Source organism: Ochotona curzoniae, unplaced genomic scaffold (genome assembly GCF_017591425.1).
Source record: "Ochotona curzoniae isolate NIBS_2020 unplaced genomic scaffold, NIBS_Ocur_1.0 scaffold_4937, whole genome shotgun sequence".
NCBI lineage: Eukaryota > Metazoa > Chordata > Mammalia > Lagomorpha > Ochotonidae > Ochotona > Ochotona curzoniae.
The window spans coordinates 139,424-165,074 of record NW_024467126.1 but is presented as its reverse complement, the minus strand read 5'-3'; the positions used below and the strand labels follow the sequence as shown (position 1 = coordinate 165,074).

Genomic DNA, 25,651 nt, shown 5'->3' with positions numbered 1-25,651 from the left:
CTTAGCTTGGAATCTCAATCCATCTTCCAATAATTTGCAACCTGAGAGGGAATGGGTGACAAGGACTTTGCACATGCATCCCTGCTGCCTGCACAGGGAAATGTGATTAAATTCCTGGCCTCTGGATTTGTACTGTCCCTCCCTGGCTGTGGAGGGCTCTTTCTTGGGGAATGAATCGGCCGATAGGAGATCTGTGTTTATTGGTCAAATAAAAAACCAGCAAAAATAAAGTTTAAGTAATTGTGGAGCAAAAATCTTGAAATTTCAGTTCAAAAATCTTGAAATGTTTCGTGATAACGGGCCTCGCGGTGAGGGCAAGGCCTTGGGTTTAGTGCTTTTCCTCCAGCTTCTGGGCACTAGAACCACCAAGGGGCTGACAATAGGCAGTTTCGTTGCATCTGTTATTGCTTTGACCACGCTCATAACCTGCAGTGGAAAAGAGATGGGCATGGTTCAGTGCCAGAGGACTGACTGGGAACACACTCCAGTGGTCTGTCCTGCAGCTAGGACGAACCTGGCCCTGTCCTCTGTGGAAAGGCAGGGGACACAGAAAGGGAGCAGGCGCCACCTCCTCCCCTCTTTCCTTCCCCCCTGCCCTCCGTCCCATCCTTCCCTTCCTCTCCTCGCTCCCCTTCCCGGTTGCTTTCTCGTCCCATTTCTCTCCCTCCCTATTCCTCCTCCTTTCCTCTTCTCACTCCCTCTCCTCCCCCTTTACTCTATCCCCTTCTCTCCCTCTCACTTTCTCCCTCTCTTCTCCTTCCCCTCATTTCTCTCCCTCTCTCTCTTTTCCCTCCCTTTCTCCCTTTATCTCTCTTTCTATTTCTCTTTTCTCCCCACCCTGTTCCTTTGCATTCCCTCCCCGCCCTTGCCATTCAATACATAAATATTTAAAAGCAGGTAACAAACACCCTGAGAAACCACAGAGAGGGAGGAAGGACCCACCCCCCACCCACTGAGCACAGCTGCCCTGAGCTGAAAGATCCCTGGGGAGCCCATGAGAATCACTGCTTTATGGGGTCGGGCCTCATGCCAGACTTCCCCCAGGCCTGGACTTTGCTTGCTGTGCCCCGTCGCTCTGCACTGCAGGCATTTTAGTACCACCTTCCAGAGGTGAAGCCTGACGATGAACCCTGTCAAGAACAAAATTCCACGGACAGCAGATATTAACAAATTTGAAAGCACGCGTGGCTGGGGACAAGGAAGCAGGCACAGGTGCAGCCCGTTTTGTTCAAGGACACACAGAACCATCTTCCAGTGACCTGCGTGATTGTGGCCAGACATCATTTCATAGAACCTGCAAAGACACTTGAGTCACGGTGACGGGGGAGCTGGGGTAGAGGCCCGTGGGCAGGGTGGGGCAGGGGACCAGCCTGGGCTCAGCAGAGTCAGAAACACAGGAAAATGCAAGGCATGAGGTCGAGTGGTCGGCAGCCTTTCTAATGTTGATCCTGCCCAGGTCCCTGAGGAAGATGCCAGCACTGTGGGTGGCACCTGGGCAACCCTCTCATCAGCAGAAGAAGTCAGAGGCCCAGGACAGGTGTCTGGAGCACACCCTCCTGCCAGGCGAGGCTGTCTCAGCAGCTGGCCTGAGGGACGCAGCCTTGGCTGCCCCAGCGTGGCTGTGCAAGGGGTTGGGCGGTGTCCTTAGCTCTGTAGTCCCCACAGCCTAATGTTCCTGAAGGGAGAGAGTAAGAAAAAGAGCAACAAGCTGACACTGGAGGACACTTGTAGATCAGCACAGTCCAAAGAGAAGGCAGGAAGAGGGAGAGGGACAGCCAGGTTCCTGAGCTTCCACTAAAAAGCCTGTCCGACAAACACACCACCTCTGGTCCTGCTCAGCCCAAGGAGAGGGTGGGCCTGATGAGCAGAACCACCTTTGGGCACCGTGGGCAGTTCCCACTCCAGTGCCCAGGACAGCAGAGTGGCCTGGCAGTTCTCACTCTGGCATCCTTGCCTCTATCTCCTGCTGGCTAATGAATTGTGAATAATTCATCTCCTGCTGGAGATGAATTGTGTGTAAACGGCACAGAACCATTGCTCATTGGCTGGATGAGCTGAACATGCAACACTTGAATGTGAAGAAGGCAAGTGAGAGAAGCATGCAAACTATGTGCAACTGACTAGATTCCAAGCTCTGCTGGGTGTTCAGAATTGGGAGATTAAAAAAGAAAAACATATATGCCACCCACAAACAGATGAGGTATCACCCGGTTTTTCAAGTGACTTTAGAGCAGGAGTTGGTAAGCCATACCCTGGGACAAGATCCAGTCTAATGTACCCATCTCTGAAATAAATGCAGAGACATGGCCTGCCAAGGGAACCTGGATTTGCCAAATCGGCCACTTCCTTCCATGGCCGTCACCTCCATCTGCACTGGTCTGGATCATCCACACGTGTGTCAATCTCCCCAACCAAGTGTGATAGCCACAAAGGCGAGAGGTCCTTCTCTGCTGTCTTGCCCATGTTCCCTGTTGCACCCTTAGCACAGACACAGCAGGTAACCAGCACCTGTCCTGAGGAATGGTTTGACTCCTGGGTCAGGGGTACCCCAATGAGCACATACCTGGTCGCTGCGGGAGATCCCATAGCGCAGCTTATTCACGAAGTGCTCACAGTTGTTGTGGGTCAACGAGTAGTGCACCTCCCTGCCCACCTTCTGCATGGCCAGCTGGACAATCTTGTTGGAAGGCAGTGGTGGGTACTTGTTGTCATGCTTGTTATTGACCCGGTACTCGTCTTTCCCAACCACCTCAGAGAGCAGTTCCTTCTTCACTATGGCTTTTTTAGCCAACACACACATGATACTGGATACACGAACTCCTGCAAATTGTTGTATGTAAACCATCACGTCAGCCCGGCGCAGGGTCACTGAGGCTGAGAGCAGGTCCCAACTGAGGCAGCCTCAATGCCCTTGGCCCCTTCCCCAAGGACCTGTCCATCTTGCATGGGCTGAAATTCAAGAACAGGTCAAATTGAAGTCTGGATGTCTTTTTAGGTAGTCATCAGGGACCCAGGTCTCTAGTTTCTTTATGGACCAGGTAGGTTCACATGTCCCTGGAAGAATCAGGGCTTGAGCTAGTAGACAGCCATGTCCCCATCACCAGCTAGAAAAAGTCATTGGGCTCCCCAACCAGGACCAGCAATGTGGGAGCACCTGCAGGTGAAGGGACATTTGCAATAGTGTGAAAGAGGATCCCTGAGCACAACCAAGACCTACTCCCAGAATCTTGGCTCACTCATCATGATCCCTAAAGCCAGCCCTGTCCCTACTCATCTCCCAACCTGGCCCCAGAGCCCTGTTCTATGACTTGTAAAAGGAAAGGACCAAGGCAGTTGAGGGTTGTAACCTCTATGCCTCCAGTTTTCTGATTCATCTTTTGCGGGACTACCCTACCTCCTCCGTTTCACTACTGGGCTACTGGGAAGCTGAACTGAAATAATGGCTAGGGACAGAGCCTGAAGCTACTAGAAGGGAACAGATGAACTGTGGGCCACCGACCGAGCAGGCCTGCTGAGAGCTGGGCTCTCCCTGGGTGCTAGGGTGCATTTGCCCTTTCCCCGCAGGTGTGTGTTACATGAACCAGTAGATGAGGCTACTTTTGCCTTCAAGTCTGTGTGTGTGTCACTGCTCCTCAAACAAATGAATAATTTGTGTTGAAATCTGTGATGCAAGCCCCCTTGTTACTGACACAGTTGACACATCTGTTCTAGTTCTTATCTGGCTTCATGCTTATGGCCTTAGAAAGCAGCAGAGGATGGCCCAAAGCCTTGGGACCCTGCAGCCTCGTGGGAGACCCAGGGGAGGCTCCTGGCTTCGGATTGGCTCGGTTCTGCTACAACATTTGTGGTCATTTGGAGAGTGAACAAGTGAATGGAAGATCTTTTTGCCTCACCTTTTCTCTGTATATCTGACTCTGATTAAAATAAATATTTTAAAAAAGAAATAAAGCTACATTTGTATATATATGTCTGAAAATTAACCAAAGTGGAAGGCACAGTTTGAAAATAACCTTAAACCAAACTCCCATAGTCACATAAATTAATCTTGATTTCTACAATAAATACTGGTTCTGTGAATAAACTAAGCTATTCTCACATGAGCAGGAGCTTCCACAGCTTGTGGCCAATCAGGTATAAAGACGCTCGACCAACACTCCCCACCATGTAGGAATGTAGGTCTCTGTGCCCAATGCAAGCATGCAACAGCATGTGTAGAGTCTTCAAAAAAGTTCATGGGGGAACCTATGCAGTAGCCTAGTGAGTAAAGTCCTCACCTTGCATGCGCTGGGATTTCATATGGGTGCCAGTCCATGTTCCAGCTAATGCATTTGTCATCTAGCTCCCTGCTTGTGGCCTGGGAAAGCACTTGAGATGGCTGAAAGGCTTGGGACCCTGCACCCCTATGAGAGACCTGGAAGATGGTCCTGTTTCCTGTCTTCTGAGCAGCTCAGCTGTGGCTGTTAGGCCACTTGGCGGGGGGGGGGGGAGAGGCAGGCGGTTAACCAGCAGACAGAAAACATTTCTGCCTGTCAGATTTGTGTAAATCTGACATTCCAATAAAATTAAATGTCTTAAAAGCAAAAGTTCATGGGAAACACAAACTATGAATAAGCTATACATGAAGTTCATTTTTTTTTACATCTTAAATTTCCCTGAGCCTCTCAAAGACCCTTATACTTCTTCCTTCATGCTATGTCTGCTCCAAGCCAAGCTTCATGCCATTTTTCAGTTTGAAATCCACTCAGTCCTGAATTCTTCTTTTCAATGTGCAATAAGCCTCTCAAATATACATACATATGTGTACATACACATGTGTACACACACCTGCTATGTAGCAGCCCAGGGCATACAGGGGTGATCTAGTTCATCTGGGTCCATGCTGTTCAGCAGGTGAGTGGCTTCCAGGGTCCATCATTCTCCTTGAAGCCATCATGCTCCAACCCTGTACCTGCACCTGCTCCTGGGAGGAAGGGAAGTTTATCCTGGCTCCACAGAGAGTGCAGCCACGTGCTCCAAGTCAGTCCGTGAGCAGAGCAGCCAGGATTCCCCTGCATTCTGCTTGCATCACACAACACAGCCAGCCAGGGTGGACTGCTTGAAGGAAATGACTGCTGTTGGCTGTGACTTGCACCTCCTGAAAAACCAACATGTAGGCTAAGTGACATATGGGGGGATGCTCAGCAGGTAGAGAAGGGTTGTCCAGTGCTGAACCCCTCCTACTCCCATAAAAGGGAACAAAGGTCCAGAACCATCTTGCCACCAACTGACAGATAAGAACAGGCAGGCAGCCTCTGATACACCCATCAACGAAAGGCATGATTCATTCAACCGAGACTTCGTGAGTGCCAACCCCATTAGTCAAGAAACGACAAGCATGTACCTGTGCCTCTGTTTACCCTCCTGATCTCAGTTAGTGTAATTAGGAGAACCCTTACCTGCAGGAACTACATGGACCACGTAGTCATTTCCCACGTAGACGGCCCAGTGTTGAAAACCAACGACAAAAATCTCAATCAGATCTCCAACTTTTGGTGTGTGTGAAGCCTTCAATAGAGAAGCCAGACAAAGGTAGGAGTGAAACTTGGGAAAGAACATTCTAGAACCTGACCTGCAAGAACTCTTGACCCAGATTGTAGTCTCACTTTGCTCATTGACTACAGGAACAAGGGAGCACTCCTTACATTGGGAAGAATCCCACCCTCCCCCCCCACTTGCTAAGGCTGCTGCGCCATGAAGGTAGGTGTTCCACAGTAGACCTGGAGATGATGAAGAGGATGATGGCCAGTAGGGATCAGGAGTGTGAGAAATGGTGCATATGAGCTGGGCATGAATGTACTTGATGTACCCAGCATGTGTGTGTCAGCAGATGACACCTGAAACGTCTCAGTGATGACCACCTGTCATACACGTTAGCCTGAGTCATTCCTGTGAGTCACAGAGCTCCAATATGCAAAGTCCATGACACCAAACCCAGTGTGGAACGCTTGAGGCATGTCCCCCATCGCATCTTTGGGGAGAACATCATTGCTCCATCTTAAGAGGAGCAGACTGGGAGAATCAAGATGGCAGCATAGGGTGCAGACATGTTTGGGATGACAAAAAATCATTAGGGTAAAGCACAAAGAGCAGATTATAGAAAAAGATAGGGGCCAGATAGTCAACAAGGGGTGCCCGGAGACCTCCTAGACACAGTGAAGATGCAGCGATGGTGGAGTGGTGTTTCAGAGAACAGAAAACCCCCCAGCAACTGGTGAGCAGCCATTCGGACTCCAGCGACAGCCAAGGATCCAATGGCAGCCACACATCAGCTCTTGTGGCAGCCAGGTGGGAGCTCAAGCTCACACAGCGAGCTTGGGAGATAAATGCAGCCCGAGACTGGCAAATCCCACTGAACAGTTTGGCCCAGCAATGAATGGAAAGGGAGTGGCAGATTCCACAGGGCAGATTGGAGGTGGATTGGAACTCGCAGCACAGGGATCAACCACTGGAGTGGGAGTATTTCCAGCTAGTCACACCAGGCTGATCTCATGGGGAGGACAATGCCAGCTTTGCGTCCTGCAGGATCTGTGTGGTCTATGGATCAAAAGGCCAGTAGCCCAGGCTCTCCAGCAGTGCTCTGCCGGGTGCCATCTTGTGTGTCCAGACAAGATCAGCATTGCTGATAAATCTGTTATCTGGGACAGCTGACATCTTCCTAATCCAGGATAGCTGACAGAACATAAAAATTGACTTGTAGACCTGTAGGTAATAGATCTTAGAAATCTGTACCAAGGAGGAAAATCTGCCAAGCAGGATTGCAATGTCAAAAGTTAAAAGAAAAGACAGAGGCACAATGAATGTTACTGAAGACTCCCCAGTGAAGGAACAGAAGTCTCTACCACCCTCAGAGTTAACTGAGGAAGACATTGAGAAAATGGGGGACACAGAAAACTCATTATAAAGCCTGACCAACAATGAGAAGCACATAATACATGAGTTCAAAGAATTTAAGAAATTTGTCACACAGGGAATGAATCAAATGAAAGCTTACATTTCAGAAGTTAAGAATACAGTGGAGAGTCTAAAAAAATGGAATGAATAAAGCAAAAAGAAAGAATATCAGAATTGCAAGATATTTCCTATCACCAGGGGGAAACAAACAAAAAGCTGGAAGCAGAGCTGGGGCAAAAAAAAAAAAGTATCCAAGAATTAAAAGATGTGATTAAAAGGCCTAACATAAGAACTATGGGAGTTCCAGAAGGCACAGAAAGAGAGAAACTTAGAATGTAGGTTTATTCAATGAAATAATAGATGAAAATTCCCCTAATCTGGAGAAAGAATTGGAAAACAATATATGGGAGGGTCACAGAAAACCAAAGTTAATCAAAAGAAAACCTCACAACACATGATAATCTCTCTTCAGTTGAACATAAGGACAAAATCCTTAAATCTGCACATGAGAAAAATCAAGTGACCTATAGAGGAACACCAATCAAACTCACAGCTGACCTCTCAGAGGAAACACTACAGGCCAGGAGAGAATGGAGTGACATATTGTAGGCTCTAAAAAGGAAAAAAATTCAGCCCAGAGTAATGTGTCTTGCAAAGCTCTTTTTTTGTCTTTCAAAATGAAAAAATTTTTCCACAATAAAGGAAAACTCCAAGAATTCACCTCCTCCAAACCTGCCCTACAGATAACACTCAAAGATGTAATCATGAGAGAGAAAAGGAATAGCAGCTACCAAAACCAAAGGCAAATGTGGAGAACATCCCACTAAAAGGCTAACAGAAGACTCAATCAAAGAACAACCCATTACTAAGATGACAGGACAAAATTACCACCTATCCACATTAACATTGAATGTAAATGGATTAAATTCATCAATCAAATGCCATAAATTAGAGGACTGCATAAAATAAAAATATATTTCCTGCTTACAGGAGACACATCTCACCAACAAATATCAGAGGAAACTGAAATTAAAAGGATGGAAAAAGATATTCCAAGCAAATGGTAAAGAAAAACGTGTGGGAGTAGCCATTCTTATATCAGATGATGTAGACATCGAAAGAAGGACTCCATATAATAATCAAAGGATCCATTCAGCAAGAAGAGTTCACCATAATAAATACATATGTACCAAATGCCAAGGCATCTAACTATGTGAAACAAACATTAATGGATTTAAAGGGAGACATAAACTCCAATACAATCATAGTGGGTGACCTTTTACCCCATTAGCATCAATTAACAGATCAAAAAGACAGAAACTCAGTAAAGAAACAACAGAATTTACCCAAACTCTAGAGCAAACGGACTTAAGCTGACATCTATTGAACCTTTCATTTTATAGAGAATACACTTTTTTCATCAGTATGTGGAACCTTCCCCAGAATTGACCATGATTTAGGTCACAAAACAAGCCTCAGCAATTTTTTAAAAATGAAAATTATACCATGCATATTCCCAGACCATCATGGAGTGAAGCTAGAGACCAAGAAGTCAAAATACCCAAGAAGACTTTCAAACACATGGAAACTGAATAGTATGTTACTAAATGAGCAATGGATTAGAAAGGAAATCAAAGGGGAAATCAAAAAATTGCTTGAAACAAGTGAAGTCAAGAACACAATATATCAAAACTTACGGGACACAAGCAAGGCAGTGTTAAGAGGAAAGTTCCTCTCAAGCAATGCTTATGTTAAGAAACTAGGAAAGCATCAAATAAATCAGCTAACCTTATAGTTGAAGGAACTAGAAAAACAACAGCAAAGCAATCCCAAGATTAGTGGAAAAAAAGAAATAATCAGAATAAGGGAGGAAGTAAACAAATAGAGGCCAAGATAACTGTTCATAAGATCAATGAATCAAAGAGATGGTTCTTTGAGAAAATTCACAAGATTCCCCACTAGCCCAACTAATCAAAAAAGGAGGGAGAAGAGACTCATCAATAGCATCAGAGTCGAGATTAATAATAATCTAAATAGAGCTGTAACACAGACAGATTGAATCAGTAATTAAAGCCCTCCCAATCAAGAAATGTCTTTTTACCAGATGGCTTCACTGATGAATTCTACCAAATGTTTCAAGAGGAACTTCCTCCAATCCTCCACAAGCTTTTGCAAACAATAGAGAGGCAAATCTTCCAAACTCTTTCAATGAAGCTAATATCAACTTAATGTCAAAGCCAGATAAAGAAACAGCAGAAAAAGAGAACTACAGATCAATATCCTTGATGAACACAGACTCAAAGATCCTCAACAAAATAGTAGCCAACAGAATCCAACAGTACAGCAGGCAGATCATTCACCCAGACATGCAGGGATGGTTCAACATTCACAAATCAATAAATGTGATACATCACATCAATAAAATGAAAAATAAAAACCATACGATCCTCTCAATAGATGCAGAGAAGGCATTTGATAAAATCCAACACCACTTCATGCTGAAAACCCTAAGCAAGATAGTCATAGAAGGAGCATTCTACAACACAATCAAAGCAATTTACAAAAATCCCAATGCCAGCACCATTCTAAATGGAGAAAGATTGGAAGACTTTCCATTAAAATCTGGAACTAGACAGGGATGTCCACTGTCACCACTACTCTTCAATATAGTATTGAAAGTCCTTGCCAGAGCTATTAGGCAAGAAAAAGGAATTAAAGGAATCCAAATTGGAAATGAGGAACTGAAAGTATCTCTATTTGCAGATTACATGATTCTCTACATAGGAGAAACAAAAAACTCAGTCAAGACAGTACTGGAACTCATAAAAGACTTTGGAAGTGTAGCCAGATACAGAATTAACGAACACAAATCAATGGCACTAGTGTACACAAATAATTCCATGGCCGAGAAAGATAGTGTAAGCACAGTCCCTTTTAAAATAGCAGAGAGAAATCGTAAATATTTAGGAATTAGGCTAAGTAAATATGTAGAAGACTTCTATGATGAAAACTATAAAAATTAGGAAACAGAAGAAGATATTGAAGAATGGAGAAACTTACCATTTTCCTGAACTGGTAGGATCAACATTATCAAAATGTTCATATTACCAAAAGTAATATATAGATTCAATGCAATCCCAATCAAAATCCCAGCAACATTCTTCACAGAAATAACAAAGAAGATACAAAAGTTCATCTGGAAACACAAGAGACCACGAATAGCCAAAGCTATCCTGAGGAATAAGAATCAAGCTGGAGAAATCACAATTCCAGACCTCAAGACATACTACAGAGCAGTGGTTATCAAAACAGTCTGGTACTGGTACAGAAACAGAGAATAAGATCAATGGAACAGAATAGAAACACCAGAAGGGAGCCTATGCATGTATAGCCAATTAATATTTGACAAGAAAACTGAAAACGATCCAGACAAAAAGCCTGGTCTCTTCAACAAATGCTGTTGGGACAATCGGATAGCAGCTTGTAGAATTAAGAAGCAAACCCCACACCTGTCACATTATACAAAAATCAGCTCTAAATGTATCAAGGACCTAAATTCACACCCAGAAACCATCAAACTATTAAAGGAAAACAGGAAATACTCTCCAAGAAATAGTAATGGGGAAAGACTTCTTAGAAAAGACACCAAAAGCACAGGCAGTCAAAGCCAAAATGAACAAATGGGACTACATCAAACTACAAAGCTTATGTACAGCAAAGGAAATGATCAACACAGTGAAAAAGCAACCAACAAAATGAGAGAAAATTTTTGCATGCTACACAAGTGATCGTGGACTAATATCCAGGATTTACAAAGAGCTTCAGAATCCCAGAACAGGAACAAAAAACAATTCTGTCAAAAAATAGGCAAAGGAAATGAACAGAAAATTTTCAAAAGAAGCGATTCAAATGGCTAACAGAAATCAAAAGATGTTTAGGCTCCCTTAGCCATCAGGGAGATACAAATGAAAACTACATTGAGGTACCATCTAGCTCTAATCAGATTGACCTACATTCAGAACTCAACTCACAACACCTGCTGGCATGGACGTGGGGAGAAAGGTACCCTCCTTCATTGCTGGTGGGAGTGCAGGCTAGTACAACCACTGTGGAAAGCAGTATGTAGAGTACTTAGAGAATTGCAAATAAGCCTGCCATATGACCCAGCTATCCCGCTGCTTGGAATATACTCAAGAGAAATTAAAACTACATATGAAAAGGGGATCTGTAATCCTATATTTATAGCAGCGCAATCTATAACAGCAAAGACATGGAAACAATCCAGATGCTCATCCAAAGAGGAGTGATTAAAGCAACTGTGTTATATCTATTGAATGGAATATTATTCAGCCATTAAAAAGAATGAAATTATACCATTTGCAACTAGATCGTCCCAACTAGAGATCATCAAGCTCAGTAAAATAAGTCAATCTCAAAAAGACAAATATCATATGATCTCTCTAATATAAGGAAACCATCATGCAAATTGGAATGTATAGTAATGAAGTAATGGAGACTACCATGTCCAAATATGATGACACAATGCAACATGCATCCCTGAACCCAAAAGATGGACTCCAAATGAAAGTTTTGGACATATCTAGACACTGGGATGATGGACTGTCTGACATTGTCTGTACCAGCAATGTCGGGGCACACTTAAATAGCAGACTGATTCCATATGAAGGAATGTACTGTTGTGACAATATGGGAAAAATTAGTTGTGGGAGGGGGAAATCCCAGATTATACAGAATTGTACAATAAAATTCAAAATTTAAAATAAAAATAATAAAAAAGAGGAGCAGACTGGGCCTGAGGAAAGTAAGAGCAAACACTTAAGTCTACATTACTTTTGGTGGAGGTAAGCATTGTGGTGCAGTGGGGCAACCCAGCCCTTAGGATGTCCACCTGCCATATCAGAGCGTTTGGTTCAAGTCCCAGCTCTCTGCTTGCTACTCAGCCTTTTGCTAATGTGTACCCTGGGTGGCAGCAGGTGATGGCCCAAGTGTCTGGGTTCCTACCTCCCGTGTGGGAGGCCTGGCCAGACTCCCTGACTCTCAGCTTCAGCCTGACCCAGCCATGGCTGTTGTTGTGAGCATCTGGAAAGTGAGCCAGTGATCTCTCTCTCCTCTCACTTGCTCTCTCAGCTTCTCTCTCTCAGCTTCTCTCTCTCTCTCTCTCTCTCTCTCTCTCTCTCTCTCCTGCCCCTCCTTCTCTCTATATTTGTGCCCTTAGCAATCCAGACCATCCCAGGAAGCCTGAGACAGCTGACATCTTGGCTCAGGCCAGAAGCAGGGTGACAGATGGCAGGTGTGCTTGCAGTTCCTAATGGGGCAGTGCGCTTCAGCTCAAGCAGAAGGCATGCTGCCCTTGGCACAAGTGTTCTATTTCTGGACCACTCTGAGGTCAGCAATTACCACTCCACTCTCTGACTAGGCTGAGCCAAGCCACAGGGGTCAGGTCTACCCTGATCAGGAAGCTAAACCATGGCTGGGTGGTGCAATGACCATTGGCTTGGAGGCTAGGGTCAGACACAGCTGGCAAGACATCGATGGACAGATCAAGGGCCACCTGGAGGAGTGGGCATTTGGGCACAGAAGACATGACACATCCAGGACACTGGCATCCCATTTTTGGGGTGTCTGAGTTTGAGTCTCATCTCTGCTCTCCATTCCAGCTCCTGGGAACCAGAAGTTGATGGTTCAAGTACTCAGATCCTGTCACCACATGAGACTCAGATGGGGTTCTGGATTCCTGACTTCAACCAGGTTAATAGGCATTTGGAGAAGTGAACCAGCAGATGGGAACACTCTCTCTCTCACACACATTCTCTCTCCCTCTCTCTCCTTCTCTCCCTCTCTCTTGCTTTCTCCTTTCCCCCTATGCTTTTCAAATCAAGTTAAAAATAATCCTTTTTTAGCCCCCCCCCCCAAAAAAAAACCAGATAGATCAAAGTTAGGACAGATTTAGTTATCAGAAACTAACAGCTGCACATGGGTTGGATCTTACAAAATACATTGAAACCCATATGTTCATATCGATATTTCTAAAACCCATGAAGCATCATTGAATGATGTTAAGGTATCACCATGGTATTCCACAAAGCTGGTAAATAAAGGACAAGAACCAGGAACATTCTAGATCAACTGTAGTCAAGAAACCTGATTAAAAACCACAACAGCTCAGTGGCTAAATCCTCACCTTAATTGTTCCAGGATCCATATGGTTGCCGGTTCTAGTCCCAGCTTCTGCACTTCTCACCTGGTTCCCTATTTGTGGCCTGGGAAAGCAGACAAGGACAGCCCAAAGCCTTATGACTCTGTACCCATGTGGGAGATCCAGAGAAAGCTCCTGACTCCTGGCTTTGGATTGGCTCAGCTCAGATTATTGAGGTCACTCGGGGAGTGACCCAAAGGATGGAAGAGCTTTCTGTCTATCCTTCTTCCTGTATATCTACCTTTCTAATAAAAATCAATCAATCATCAACCAATCTTTGGAAAAATAACACACAATAAGACATAAAGCCAAGGGCAGACATATAACATAGTGGTTAAGTCATTTCTAGAAACATTTGCCTCCCCTACTGGAGGACTTGGTTTAAATTCTGATTACTCAGCTGCCTACCCAGCTTTCTGCTACTGCACACCCCACGATGCAGCAGGTGACGGCCAAGTGTTTTAGTCCTTGTCATCCTCAGCTTCCTTCCAGGACCTCCACCACTGCCCACACAGCTGTGGGCCATCATCCTGAACAGAGGCTCCCCACACCCTGCCGCCACACTGCACCCTGGGAGGCCAGGAAGCCACTAGGAATGTGGCCAGAGGACACTTGGAAAAGCAAAAATCCAGACCCTGGCAGGTGCTGCCGCCTCCTTCCCAGCCTCTGTAGATCCATACCCACACAACAGCTGAGACCAAGACACCTTCTGGGTTCGCATTCGATGGTCAGGGTTCTAATGCCCACCCATCAGAAGAAGTCGGGCCATGGGCATCAGCGTGTGCCAGAGCTGGCAGCAGACCGGGACCCACACAGTACAACCCTTCCCCACTACTGCTGTGTCTGGGGACTCACCGAAGCCATATTGTGTCCAGCAGATGGCTTGTGTGCAGCTGCTCGCAGGCTCAGCCTTTATTGATAACGAAGTTTCGTTTTCGCTGCTTTACCTGCTCGAGCATGGAAATATGTCACATCAAAGACCAAGGTTCATATGCAAATAATGTGATCATTAAACAAGGGCAGGGTACAGGTATGGAAACTGGCAGGAGAGTAAGGAAACCAGAGTTGAAGAGGGACAATCTGGGAGGAATTGGCTCAGGAGTGGTCAGGAGCATCAGTTGGTTAAGCTAAGGTCGACAGTGCCAGCATCCCAGACCAGAGCACCAATTCGGGTGCCAGGTACCCCACTTCCAGTGCAGCTCCCTGCTAACTGTCTGAAATGGCAGCAGAAATGACACAAAGTTTGTGTCCCTGTACCCAGTGGGAGACAGGCTCTTGTCTTCATCCTGACCTGATTCTGTCTGCTGCAGGCATTTGCAGGCGTGAACCAGCTACTGCAAGATTCTCTCTCTGTAACTCTACTTTTCAATTACATATAAAAAAAATCTATATTTTTAGAAAAATCACCTTGTGTATCCCACTGGCCACCCATAGAGGTGGCTGGTGGGAGGGAAGACAGCCCAGACTGGTGACCGGGGACTTTCACCCTGCTAGATGCCCTGAGGTTCTGGCCATGCCCAGGGTGCCAATGACTCTGGACAAAGCTCTCTGGCAGCACAGCAGTGAGCTCTGGGTCTTTGGGGGTATGGAGCTATAAGCTGTCTGGCAGATGGTACAGGTGGAGGCCTATAGGAAACTGAGGGTTCATGTCCAGGTGACAATGACTCCAAGCGACTCCAGGGATAAGGCCACTGTCCTAGCAGATAAGTAACGGTGCAGAGACTCACCGTTGTTTGGAGCCTGGAGCCTCCCACGCTAGTGCAGGGTCCCAAGGCTTTGGGCCATCTTTGACTGCCTTCCCAGGCCACAAGCAGGGAGCTGGATGGGAAGGGGGCTGCCGGGACTAGAACTGGCACCCATATGGGATCCCAGCGTGTGTGAGGCAAGCACTTTACCCATTAGGCCACTGCACTGGGTCCGACACCTGAGACTCTTAACAGGCACCTGGCTTGGTCTGCTCCTAAAGGGGACTGCACCTGCCTAGTGTCCCTGATAGTGGAATGATTTATCTCGGGCCAAGAATGAGGTTGGAGGCATTAAGTCTCACAGTACAGGGTTTGGGGAAAACTCTGCTTCTTGCTGGGTCTTATGGTCATTGGGGTTGACCTCTGGGTGGAGCAGCTGGGTCCTCCTGTCTTGGTGTAGCCTCTGGGGCAGGGCAGGCAAAGGATACTTCTGGAAACCACCCCTCTATCCCCAACGTCAAACTGTCTCCTAGTGCTTTCCTTTTGCAATGTGAACAAAGTCCCCCTTACTGTAGGCTATACACGTTACTCTCCTTGTCGTTGTTGTTGTTGTTGTTCTTCTTTTTTTTTTTTTTTAAAGATTTACTTATTTTTATTGGGAAGTCAGATATACAGAGAGGAAGAGAGACAGAGAGGAAGATCTTTGGTCTGATGATTCACTCCTCAAGTGACCATAACAGATGATGCTGCGTTGCTCTGAACCCAGGAGCTAGGAACTTCCTCCAGGTATTCCACATGGGTACAGGGTCCCAAGGCTTTGGGCTGTCCTCGACTGCTTTCCCAGGCCACAAGCAGGAAGCTGGATGGGAAACAGTGCTGCTGGGATTATCACCAGGGTCCATATGGGATCCCGGTGTGTTCAAGTTGAAAACTTTAGCTGTTAGACCACCGTGCCAGGCCTGCTTCTTTGTTATTCAATCTCCTCCAAGCCCTGGGCTTCTTGGGGAGTCTGTTCATCATATCTGTCTCTATTGTGCTGAGAGAAAGAGAAACCAACCAAGTTCTCATACTTAGGACACAAAAGCTGAGTGTGCATTGCCAGTCCTAGTCCTGAAGCTCCAGCATTGCTGGCAGGGGTGAGCACCATGGGATGGCCACATGGGGTGGCCATTCAGTCAGGTCATGGTGGCTGAGGGTGAGGTGAGAAATTGCAAAGATGTGGCCATGGGTTCTTCAGAGGCCACACTCAGGGGACACTGGGAAGTTCTGGAGGTACATTCTGAGGTGACCAATCTGTAGAAGGGAGTGGCTTTGAGCCATGGTAATGTAGGTGTGAAAAGCTAATATAATATAATGATATACAGTGTAATAGTATGTAATATGATATATAATACTAATGTACTATAATATTCCATCTATAGTCTCAGGGAGAATTAGATCTCTGAGTTAAAAAGTGCTTTTGAGTGTTCATTTTTTAAAAGATGTATGTAATCAGACTCAGCACGGTAACCTAGAGGCTAAAGTCCTCATCTTGCATGAACAGGGATCCCATATGGGCACTGGTTCTAGTCCTGGTGGTTCTGCTTCCCATCCATATCTCTGCCTGTGATCTGGGAAAGCAGTGGAGGATGGTCCAAAGCCTTGGGCTCCTGTATTGGTATGGGGGACCTGGAAGAGCCTCCGGGCTCCTGGCTTTGGATCAGCTCAGCTATGGCTGCTGTGACCGTTTGGGTGTAAACCAACGGGTGGAAGATCTTCCTCTCTGTCTCTCCTCTCTTTATATCTGTCTTTCCAATAAAAATAAATGAATCTTTAAAAAAAGATGTATTTAATTATTTTAAAGAGTTAGAGAGGGGTATTTTTCCATCCACTGGTTCACTGTCCAAATGGCTGCAACAACAGTGGATGAGCCAGGTGGAAGTCAGGATCCAGGAACTTCCTCTGGTGTCCCACATGCTGCAGAGGCCTGAGCACCCAAGGATCATCGTTTACTGCTTTCCCAGGCCTGCGGCAGGGAGCTGGATTGGAGGTGGAGCAGCCAGGACCTGAACAAGTGACCCAATAGGATGCTAGTGTCGCAGGTGGCAGTCTAACCCACTGTGCACAGTGCTAGCCTCCAAACACAAGCTTTCTAAATGCCAACATGAGGAGGTAATTGAAAGGATCCTCAGAAATGTTATATTTTAGTACTAGATGATGAGACTCTGGAGGGAGGTAATCAGGCATTATTTTTTATATGTCAAAGTCATGTTCATGTAGAATGCTGCAGACCAGTCACCAGGTAAGGCATACCAAGCCATACGAAGGAGGACCTAGTGTTGGGTGCCTTGTAATCTGTGATCCCTGAGGCTCTGTCCTGGCTTCTTCACTTCCCACCTAGCTCCCTGCTAATAGCCTGAGATTGCAGCAGAGGACGGTCCATGTCTTGGGCCACTGCATCCCCATGGGAGACCCAGAGAAGCTCCTGGCTCCTATATTGATTTGACACAGCCCTGACTGTTGCAGCCATCTGGGGAATGACCCAGCAGATGGATGACCTCTCTGGAACTCTTTCAAATAAAAAAATAAGAGAAATGTGTGTTTTGGGTTAACAAACTTGTATGACTCTGAAGGGTGTGGGTTGGAGGCTATGCTCAGATTTTCCACAAAAACTCAGCTATTCTGTGGCCATGGGCTCCTGGTGCCCTTGCCTCTGACAACTGTCCTGATGTCGGCTCCATTCCAGACTGTGCTGTGACCCACAGGGTCTCCCTTGGGAGCTGTTTTCAAGGTGAATCCCAGGGGTGTAGATTCCCAGAGGTTCAGAGATGGCCAGGCTTAGGCCCTGGGAATACGGCCGACTTGGCTGTGGACATGGTGGCTGTGAATTGTCCCAGCAAAGGGATTGGGGGACCTGTGGGTGGAGGGACTGTTGAGGAAACATATTAGAGGTGAGGAATGACCTCTGGTGGACTTCCACAGACATTGCTACTACAATGGCAGGTAAAACATGGGGGTTGAGACTGTCTGGTTCAGAGTGGGGGAAAAAAGAGATGTGTTTGGGTCAGACTAGGACACCTGTTCATGTGGAAGACCTTGGTAGGTTAGTTGGCATCTATCACAGCCCACTAGCATACACGAAAGTTAGAGCTGGCAACCTGCCTGGTAGAACTAAGACACAGATATGCCAGTGAGCATCAGGGCAGGGATGGGTCATATTAGGCTGGGCCATGACACTAACTGATATGCAAGCGAACCAGTCTTGAGCAGGCTCTGAGGGGAATTTGTGGGCTTATTCCTGAGCGACTGCAATATCTGGTTTGGGAAAGAGCTGGAGGAGGTAATGTGCTGGGGTCCGTGTAGTAGGTGTGGATGACACAAAGGTGTGAAGAGAACAGCTCCCTGCTTGGCAGCGCCTGGGGAGCTTCCAGCTGTTTGGCAGGGCCCGGCGATTTCTCTCTGACCACCTTGACGCAGTCTCACCCCGTTTGCATGGACACTCAAGCACCCCACTAAGAATTCTGTAATCTATTGAGGCATTGTTTGCCCCTGTGAGATGGCTTTGGCAACTACTGTGAGCTTAAGAGTTAATGTTATTGATGTCTTGGTGAGTGGGCCTTTAACTGTGCACAGGAGTACAATTAAACCTACAATTAAACCCATGCCATTTCTGGACACACATTATTGTGTGCCTACCTATTGCCCTGAAATCTGGCCCAGACATATAGCATGCCTTCTGGGAATCGGCTTAACAAGAATTTTACAAACTAATGGAAGTGATGAGAGTATGAGCTGAAACTGCTATGGCAAAAAATATAGTTGCTGTGACCTTAAAGGTTACCCTGTCCTTGCAACTCTCTAGAGCATAGAAAATGTAGCTGCTTTAGCCACTTTCATAATCTTTAACTAGAGGAAATATAGGATGATTCTATTAACATCACAGAGATATACTTTTGATTATTGTTTGATTGCTTATGAGGCTGTAGAGCCTGCAGTCGTAGGGGGATTTAATGTTTGAAACTTTTTGTCTTAGACCCTTATATTTTTTCTCTTTTGATGTATTTCTTCCATTATGTGATAGATAAAGTTGTGAAAATAAAATGTAGTAGGAATGTTTTACTAATTAGCAGGTAACCATCTGTGCCTTGGCCTTGGAGTTCTGGCTGTCACCTAGTGGCCACTTCTGAAGAATGAATAATGGCTTGCTTTAAAGTAACTGATTATAGTAACTTACAGAATTATCTTTAAGAGCACCTGGTTGACCATGAAGTAAAAATTAATTGAACATCTGTGCATGCTGTCTTAGTTCTAAAGTTAAAGATAAAAAATCAAATGTTTGTGCAGAGACTTGTGATGTGTCTAAGAAAATAAAAAGAACAGCTTCTTCTTGAAAAAGAAAGCAAGCAAGAAGCAAGGAAGCAGCAAAAACGCAACAAGTGTCTGTGTCTTTCTTTATCGCCGACTCCACGCACCCTTCCCGAGCTCTGAACTCAGCTGGAGCTGGACTCCTGCAAGTGGCGCCTAACGCGAGGGCTCGACGAAGGTAAGTCTTATCTCTCTTGTTCTTTGCGGCGTGGATAGGACTTCACCCAGGGTGCTACAAGCCCCCTGACAGAAGGTCAGGTTAGGAGGGGTGAATAGTCAGAACATTCCTTGAGAAGTTTTGTACCCTCTGTTGCTATAGAGTAAAAATGGGACAGAGTGCATCAAGTGACAGAAGCCTGTACGCTGATATTATTAAGCATACTTTACAAAAGAGAGGCATTAAGGTTAGTAAAAAAGAGCTTTCAACATTTTTGCAGTTTATACGGACAATTAGTCCTTGGTTCCTGGAGGAGGGAACTTTAGATTTACAAACTTGGGATCAGGTAGGGAATGACATCAAGAAGTGGTATCAGAGCCACGGGGGTGCTGACATGCCTTCCTCAACCTATGCTATTTGGACAGTATTGAGACAAACACTGGATACGGGGACAGATGCTTATGCCCCATCCTCCCCGACTGCTCCACCTATGGAACACACTCCCTTGATTAATCGTAAAAAGGGCCGCTCAGGTTCCATTTATGGCTCTATGGAAAGTGTCCGTCTTGAAGATAAGGTAAATTATTGTAAAAATAATCAGGAAGGCTTATCAGATGAGGAAGAAGATCTTTTAAAACCAGAAACATCTAGACCAGGAGATAAGGATTGTAAAAAAGGGCAGACAGTTGAAGTATATGAAAAAGGGCAGACAGTTGAATTACATGATGGGTGGTCTCCTGCTGTTGATGATAAACCTTCAAGGTATTCTGCTAAGCAGTTTGAGCCTTTACCAGCTAGACCAGACCCAGCAAAGATTGGCTTTAGAGGAGCAATGCAGCAGGCACATAAGGAAGGTGATTTTTTCTGTTTTCCTGTTGTTTATGAATGGGATGAACCTGAATGGGAGCCGTTGCCTTATAAGCTTATTAAAGAACTAAAGCATGCTGTCTCTGACTACGGGCCAAACTCCCCGTACACTATGACAATGGTGGAGGGACTAGCAGCAAAGTGGATGACTCCATATGATTGGTTTCAGGTTGCTAAGGCTTGCCTCACAGGAGGAAACTTCCTTTTGTGGAAAATGGAATATGAGGAATTAGCTAAAGCAGAAGTAAAGTCTCAGGGATCTGTGAAGTGTGGCAAGTCTCTTACCTTAGACATGCTTTTAGGACAGGGCACTCATCTTGGTGTTTCAGAACAACTCACTCTGCCTAAGGAGACATTACAGCTTATCTCCTCCCTGGCATTAGGAGCATGGAAACGCCTGCCATCTCCAGATCAAAAGTCTTCAGGTTTTGTAAATGTTAAGCAGAAGCCTGAGGAGCCTTTTGAAGATTTTGTAGCTCGACTTACTGAAGCAGTGAGCAGGGCAGTAATTAACAATACAGCTACAGATCTCATAGTTAAACAGCTAGCTTTTGAAAATGCTACTCCAACTTGCCAGACCTTAATTCAGCCAGTGAGAAGGACAGGAGATTTGTCAGACTATGTTCAAGCTTGTGCTGAGGTAACTCCATCTTACATGCAAGGGTTAACTATCGCTGCAGCTCTTCAAGGTCAAACTGCCACTCAGATTTTAAAGAACATTAGACATAATCAAAGAAATAAAAAAAGAAAGGATTGCTATTCTTGTGGTGAAGTAGGGCATTTCAGCCACAGCTGTCCTGTCAGAAAATCATCCCAAAATTTCAAACAGGAAAAAACTTATGTGGACACTCCTAAACCCGATTTAAATATTCCTCGCACTGTCCACAGTGTGAGAAGGGATTTCATTGGCAAAAGGCTTGTCAGTCTAAATTCCACAAGAATGGAACTGTTCTATTGCCTCGAAGTCAATCTAAATTGAGTAATCAGCCTGTACAGGGTGAGATGCAAGGAAATAGGAGGCAGGCATATTTTTGGATTTCCCAAAAATATGAAGACATGTATGAATATCAGCTCTAAAGTGTACAAAACTAAACTGATGGCTGCTACTTTAAGTACTGAGTTAAAGCAAAATAGACTTAAATGTCATAATTGTGGCAAATTGGGACATATGTGGAAAGATTGTAGGAAACCAAACACCCAAAAATCTGGAGAACAAGCTATGGGTTATCTAAAGGCCTGCCATAACATATGGACTTTGAAACATCCTGCCCACCTTGCAAGGCTTAAGACCACTGCTATGCAGAAGCCAATGAATGCTAAATGTTTTATTTGTGGGAAATCCAGACACCTTCAAAACCAGTGTCAAGTGGCAACTCTTTATGCTAAAAAATATGGCAGTAATACTGCTAAGGATCACTGTTCTAAAATATGTCCTAAATGTCATAAAGGTATACATTGGACAAAAATATGTAAATGTAAATCTAAAATTGATCATGACGGCCAGCGCCTGTGGTCAGAAAACTGGCAGGGCCAGTCTCGGGCCCTGAACAATCAGAGATTTAAAACGCAGCAATATCTTACCCAAGTTGTGCCTATAGAAGAGTAACAGACTTAAAATCTGATTTTGATTATGGAAATGCTAATTAAAAGTTGTTATCTTCTTTGGTAATTAATTATACTACCTACTGTTCATATCCCAACTGGATGTTTGTCACAGCAAGGGCCTTTAGAGTGGCTACATCTCCTTTCCATGTATAAAAATGGTCTCCACCTTAATTATAGAGAGATTTCATAGGAATAAGCAGCCTTTTTGTTTTTTTTGGTAAGGTTGTAAATAAAATAATTATTCCTTATAGCTCTAAACAACTTACTTATTTAATATCCAAGAATGAAACATGGCAAATAGCATTATTAACCCATGTGGTACAATTTCATATTGCTTACACCAAAATTCCCTAAACCTCTAATAAAATTGAAAGATGTCCTTACAGGCTAATGAAAGGACCTGATTTTCTCTTAACTTTGGAGGAGGGTAGGCTTGCATTTTTCGACAGGGCTTGGACTTGCCGACTTGGATTCCAGATCGACTAATTAGACACTCTTGTCTGGGTTATGTTTCCACCCCCTTGCCATTTCACAGCCTCAAGCACCTCTATAGAAGTCCCTCCTCCTGCCCAGCAACTTCAGGGTTAAACTCTCACTCTTTTCTGTCCAGCAGGTACAAGCATTGCTCTGACCTCTATCCCCCTCCTCTTTGTTAAGCTACTCATCCCACCAGTGCACTTTCTCTAGGATATTTTACTTTTTTCCTTTATCAAGCCTCCCACCTCCAACCTTTTTTAGACAAGAGCAGCAGGGCGGGAGATAAACTAAAATGGGCCCACAGAAAAATACTTAACCTCTTGTACTTCATAAACAATATTTGTACAAAATTAACATCCTTTTTTAAAACTCTGTTAGATTTTTATCTTGAATTGCTGAACTTTATGAATATAACTCTTAAGGTATTATTTGAGGCATTGCTTTAAAAGTGTAACATTTACCCCAAATATAAACTGCGATAAAAGTAACATCTAATTCACTGTTAAAATTTTTCCAGGTATGGGATGCACCATGTACTTTTATCTGCTATTTAAATAAAAAATAAATTCAAGTATTCAGATGTGTTCTTGATGAAAAAGATTATAGAGGAAAGCTCTTGGATAAAAGAAAAAGGCCATGGCTTGTAAAATATTCCTTCCTACAGGAGCATGGCTATGTTAAACTGCCTCACTGAAGAGGACAAAATATTTACAGGATGAAGTTTGTTGAAGAAGGGATGGGAAAGCCATGGAAGATGTGAAAGGAATACATCTTGTATGATTTATATGCAATATGATTAATCATATTCTTTACATATTGTTTGCAGCATTTTCTAAAATATTCATCATTGATACATGGAATTAAAATCTGATTGTCTGTTATAGTAACAAAGTTTTAAAATCACATGTTATCATAACATCTCCTTTTAAATGTTTTTATCTACTAAATGATTAAATTTTTCTAGTTAGCTCCAGCGAACTCCAGACCTGACTTTGCTGAAGTGTCTCAGAATATAAGATTCTATATCGAAGTATCAAGGTGATATTTGTGTTTTCTGCCTTACAGTATGTTCACATTGCTTAATATTGATAAAAGTTATGTATTTATTTTATAGGTATTTAAGTGATCACATAATGCCAATAATTAAATCTAATCCATATTGTGTTATATAAAGCAATTCTATTTAAACTAGATATTATAAGTCTTGGCATCCTTGATAGGTACCTAACAAATTCAAAAGTTTCATTTAGTAGATACAATAACTGAATAGGCTTTTGGATTATATTAAAGATACTGTCAGATGCCAAGTAGAGCAAAACTTTGTCATATCAAAATACTACTACAGATAAAAGCATTTTTTTTTTTTTACAGAAGTCTAATTCAAATTTCTGTTTTTCCAAAAGCTCTAGGACAGGTAATGCTTAAAAACGATATAATGCAGGCCAAAAAGCAACAAAAAGATCAATGTTTATAGTTTTGTAAATATGTCCAGGCTATTAACTGCATATCTTTTAAGCTAATTTATATTGCTAGGATAATTGAATCAGGGTCTTCAGTAATGACCAATTTTTTTTCTTACAGGGTCTCTATTCACACTTAATTGTCATTGTTTACTTTTCACTTACTAAATTTTAATGGGTACTGCTATCACCAAGCTTGGTTTATAAAGATTCATTAATAAATCTTAAATTCATCTGATATGATCTTTCGTGCACGTTGTAATATTTTGGAGGCCTCAGTCAGAGGGTAGTAGCCATCCTGGGTTCTAGAGCCTGGCTTGGTAGTCTGGGGAGGCCACCGTGATACTTAACACGGCCCCAGCTGCCAGTCCTGGCTTCCTGGCTCGCAGGATTTGCACTGACCTCTGCCTATATACAGGTGCCTCATTATCCAAATTTGCTTGTTTTGAGTACTCGTCTGGGACTCAAGAGGGCTGGGTGCAGCACAATTTCTTAAGTCAGGGTCCATACAAGACATCATTATGGCCCATTAGCCTTTAAAATTGTGTGAGTGTGGTGGCCACCTATGTCTGTGTTGATGTATGTCTTTTTGTTACAATTATTTGAAATTTTACCTTTACAGTCATCTAAAGTGTATTCTAAGAAAAAAAAAAGAGGTGTGTGTGTGTGTGTGTGTGTGTGTGTGTGTGTGTATTTTACTGCTTGGTTTCAATGTTCCTTGAGTTCAAATGAGAAATGGACACATAATAGATCTTAGTTTTATGCCATTTTTTCCAGCTAGAGTTATTATAGAAATTTTTATTTTAATTGTTATCATACTGCCTGTTTTTACTGATTAGGAAATGCTATACTTTTAATTGATTTTTGGAGTTTTTTGTTACAGAAATATTATTTAAAAGAACAGAGGTACTTGTCTGATGTATGTTCCCTAGGTCATCTTGGCAACATCTTTATCATACTTCACGTTGTATTCTCCTCCATCTATATATGTGAAGCATCTGAAAGACCATGGAAAACTTATGTTACTACAAACAACAGAAGAGTTTTGCTAACCTCAGTGCTGCCCTTGCTGCGGTCAAACAGACACAGCCAGAAATGTTTTAAGAATCAAGTCTGTACAGAAGAACAACACCTGCCATGAGGACATGTCACAAATACATCTACTGATCTATTCTCTGCCACTGAAGACATCCCCGTGCAGGACTCAAGCTACTTTCCAGAAAGGACTGCTGATAAGTAACTTACAGTTGGACCCTTAGGCTCCCTCTCCCTTTTCTGAGATGGCTCTCTATATACTGCAATTTGTATCAAGTGTATAGTTACTAATTGTCTTAATTCTTCTGTAAAGCCTGGTACTTTTGTTATCTTGAAAAAAACTCTCATATGTAATGTTACCTGTAAATTTGACTAAACCATGATATGATGCTGTTGCTCTTTATGCATTGCAATCAATTTCTACAGCTTTATTCCATCCTAAACGTTTTCTGGTTTCCTTATTTTTAGGTCTTATGGCCTTTATTACCCTTATTGGATCTCTTGCAGTTTCAGTGACTGCCTTCACACAACAAGTTCATACAGCTCATCATGTTAATACTCTTTCTTGTAATGTTAGCCTTGCCTTATTTACCCAGGAGAGTATTGATAAAGATTTAGAGGCCAAGATGAATGCATTAGAAGAAGCAGTGATTTACATTGGCAATGAAATTCAACACTTAAAAACCAGATTTGGTGCCACTTGTCACAGTATTCATAAATGGATCTCTGTCACTCCTCTCCCTTATAATGACTCACATGTTTCTTGGAATGATGTTAAAACTCATCTCCAAGGTGTATGGAATAGTACTTCTACTACTCTTAGCATCCAGGAATTACATGCCCAGATTTCTGCCATCTCCCACTCTCAACTTCA

General features: G+C 43.8%; 1 protein-coding gene across 1 annotated transcript; it reads right to left on the bottom strand.

Annotated features, from left to right (window-relative positions):
• Nucleotides 1-1,666: 1,666 nt before the first annotated feature.
• LOC121150096 (phospholipase A and acyltransferase 2-like) lies at nucleotides 1,667-14,035 on the bottom strand. The gene is made up of 4 exons (XM_040970778.1): nucleotides 14,003-14,035; nucleotides 5,436-5,544; nucleotides 2,564-2,820; nucleotides 1,667-1,675 (listed from the first exon to the last, which is right to left on the bottom strand). Exons 1-4 carry the CDS (start codon nucleotides 14,009-14,011, stop codon nucleotides 1,667-1,669), a joined length of 384 nt encoding a protein of 127 aa, XP_040826712.1. The 5' UTR covers nucleotides 14,012-14,035.
• Between the last annotated feature and the right edge of the window lie 11,616 nt (nucleotides 14,036-25,651).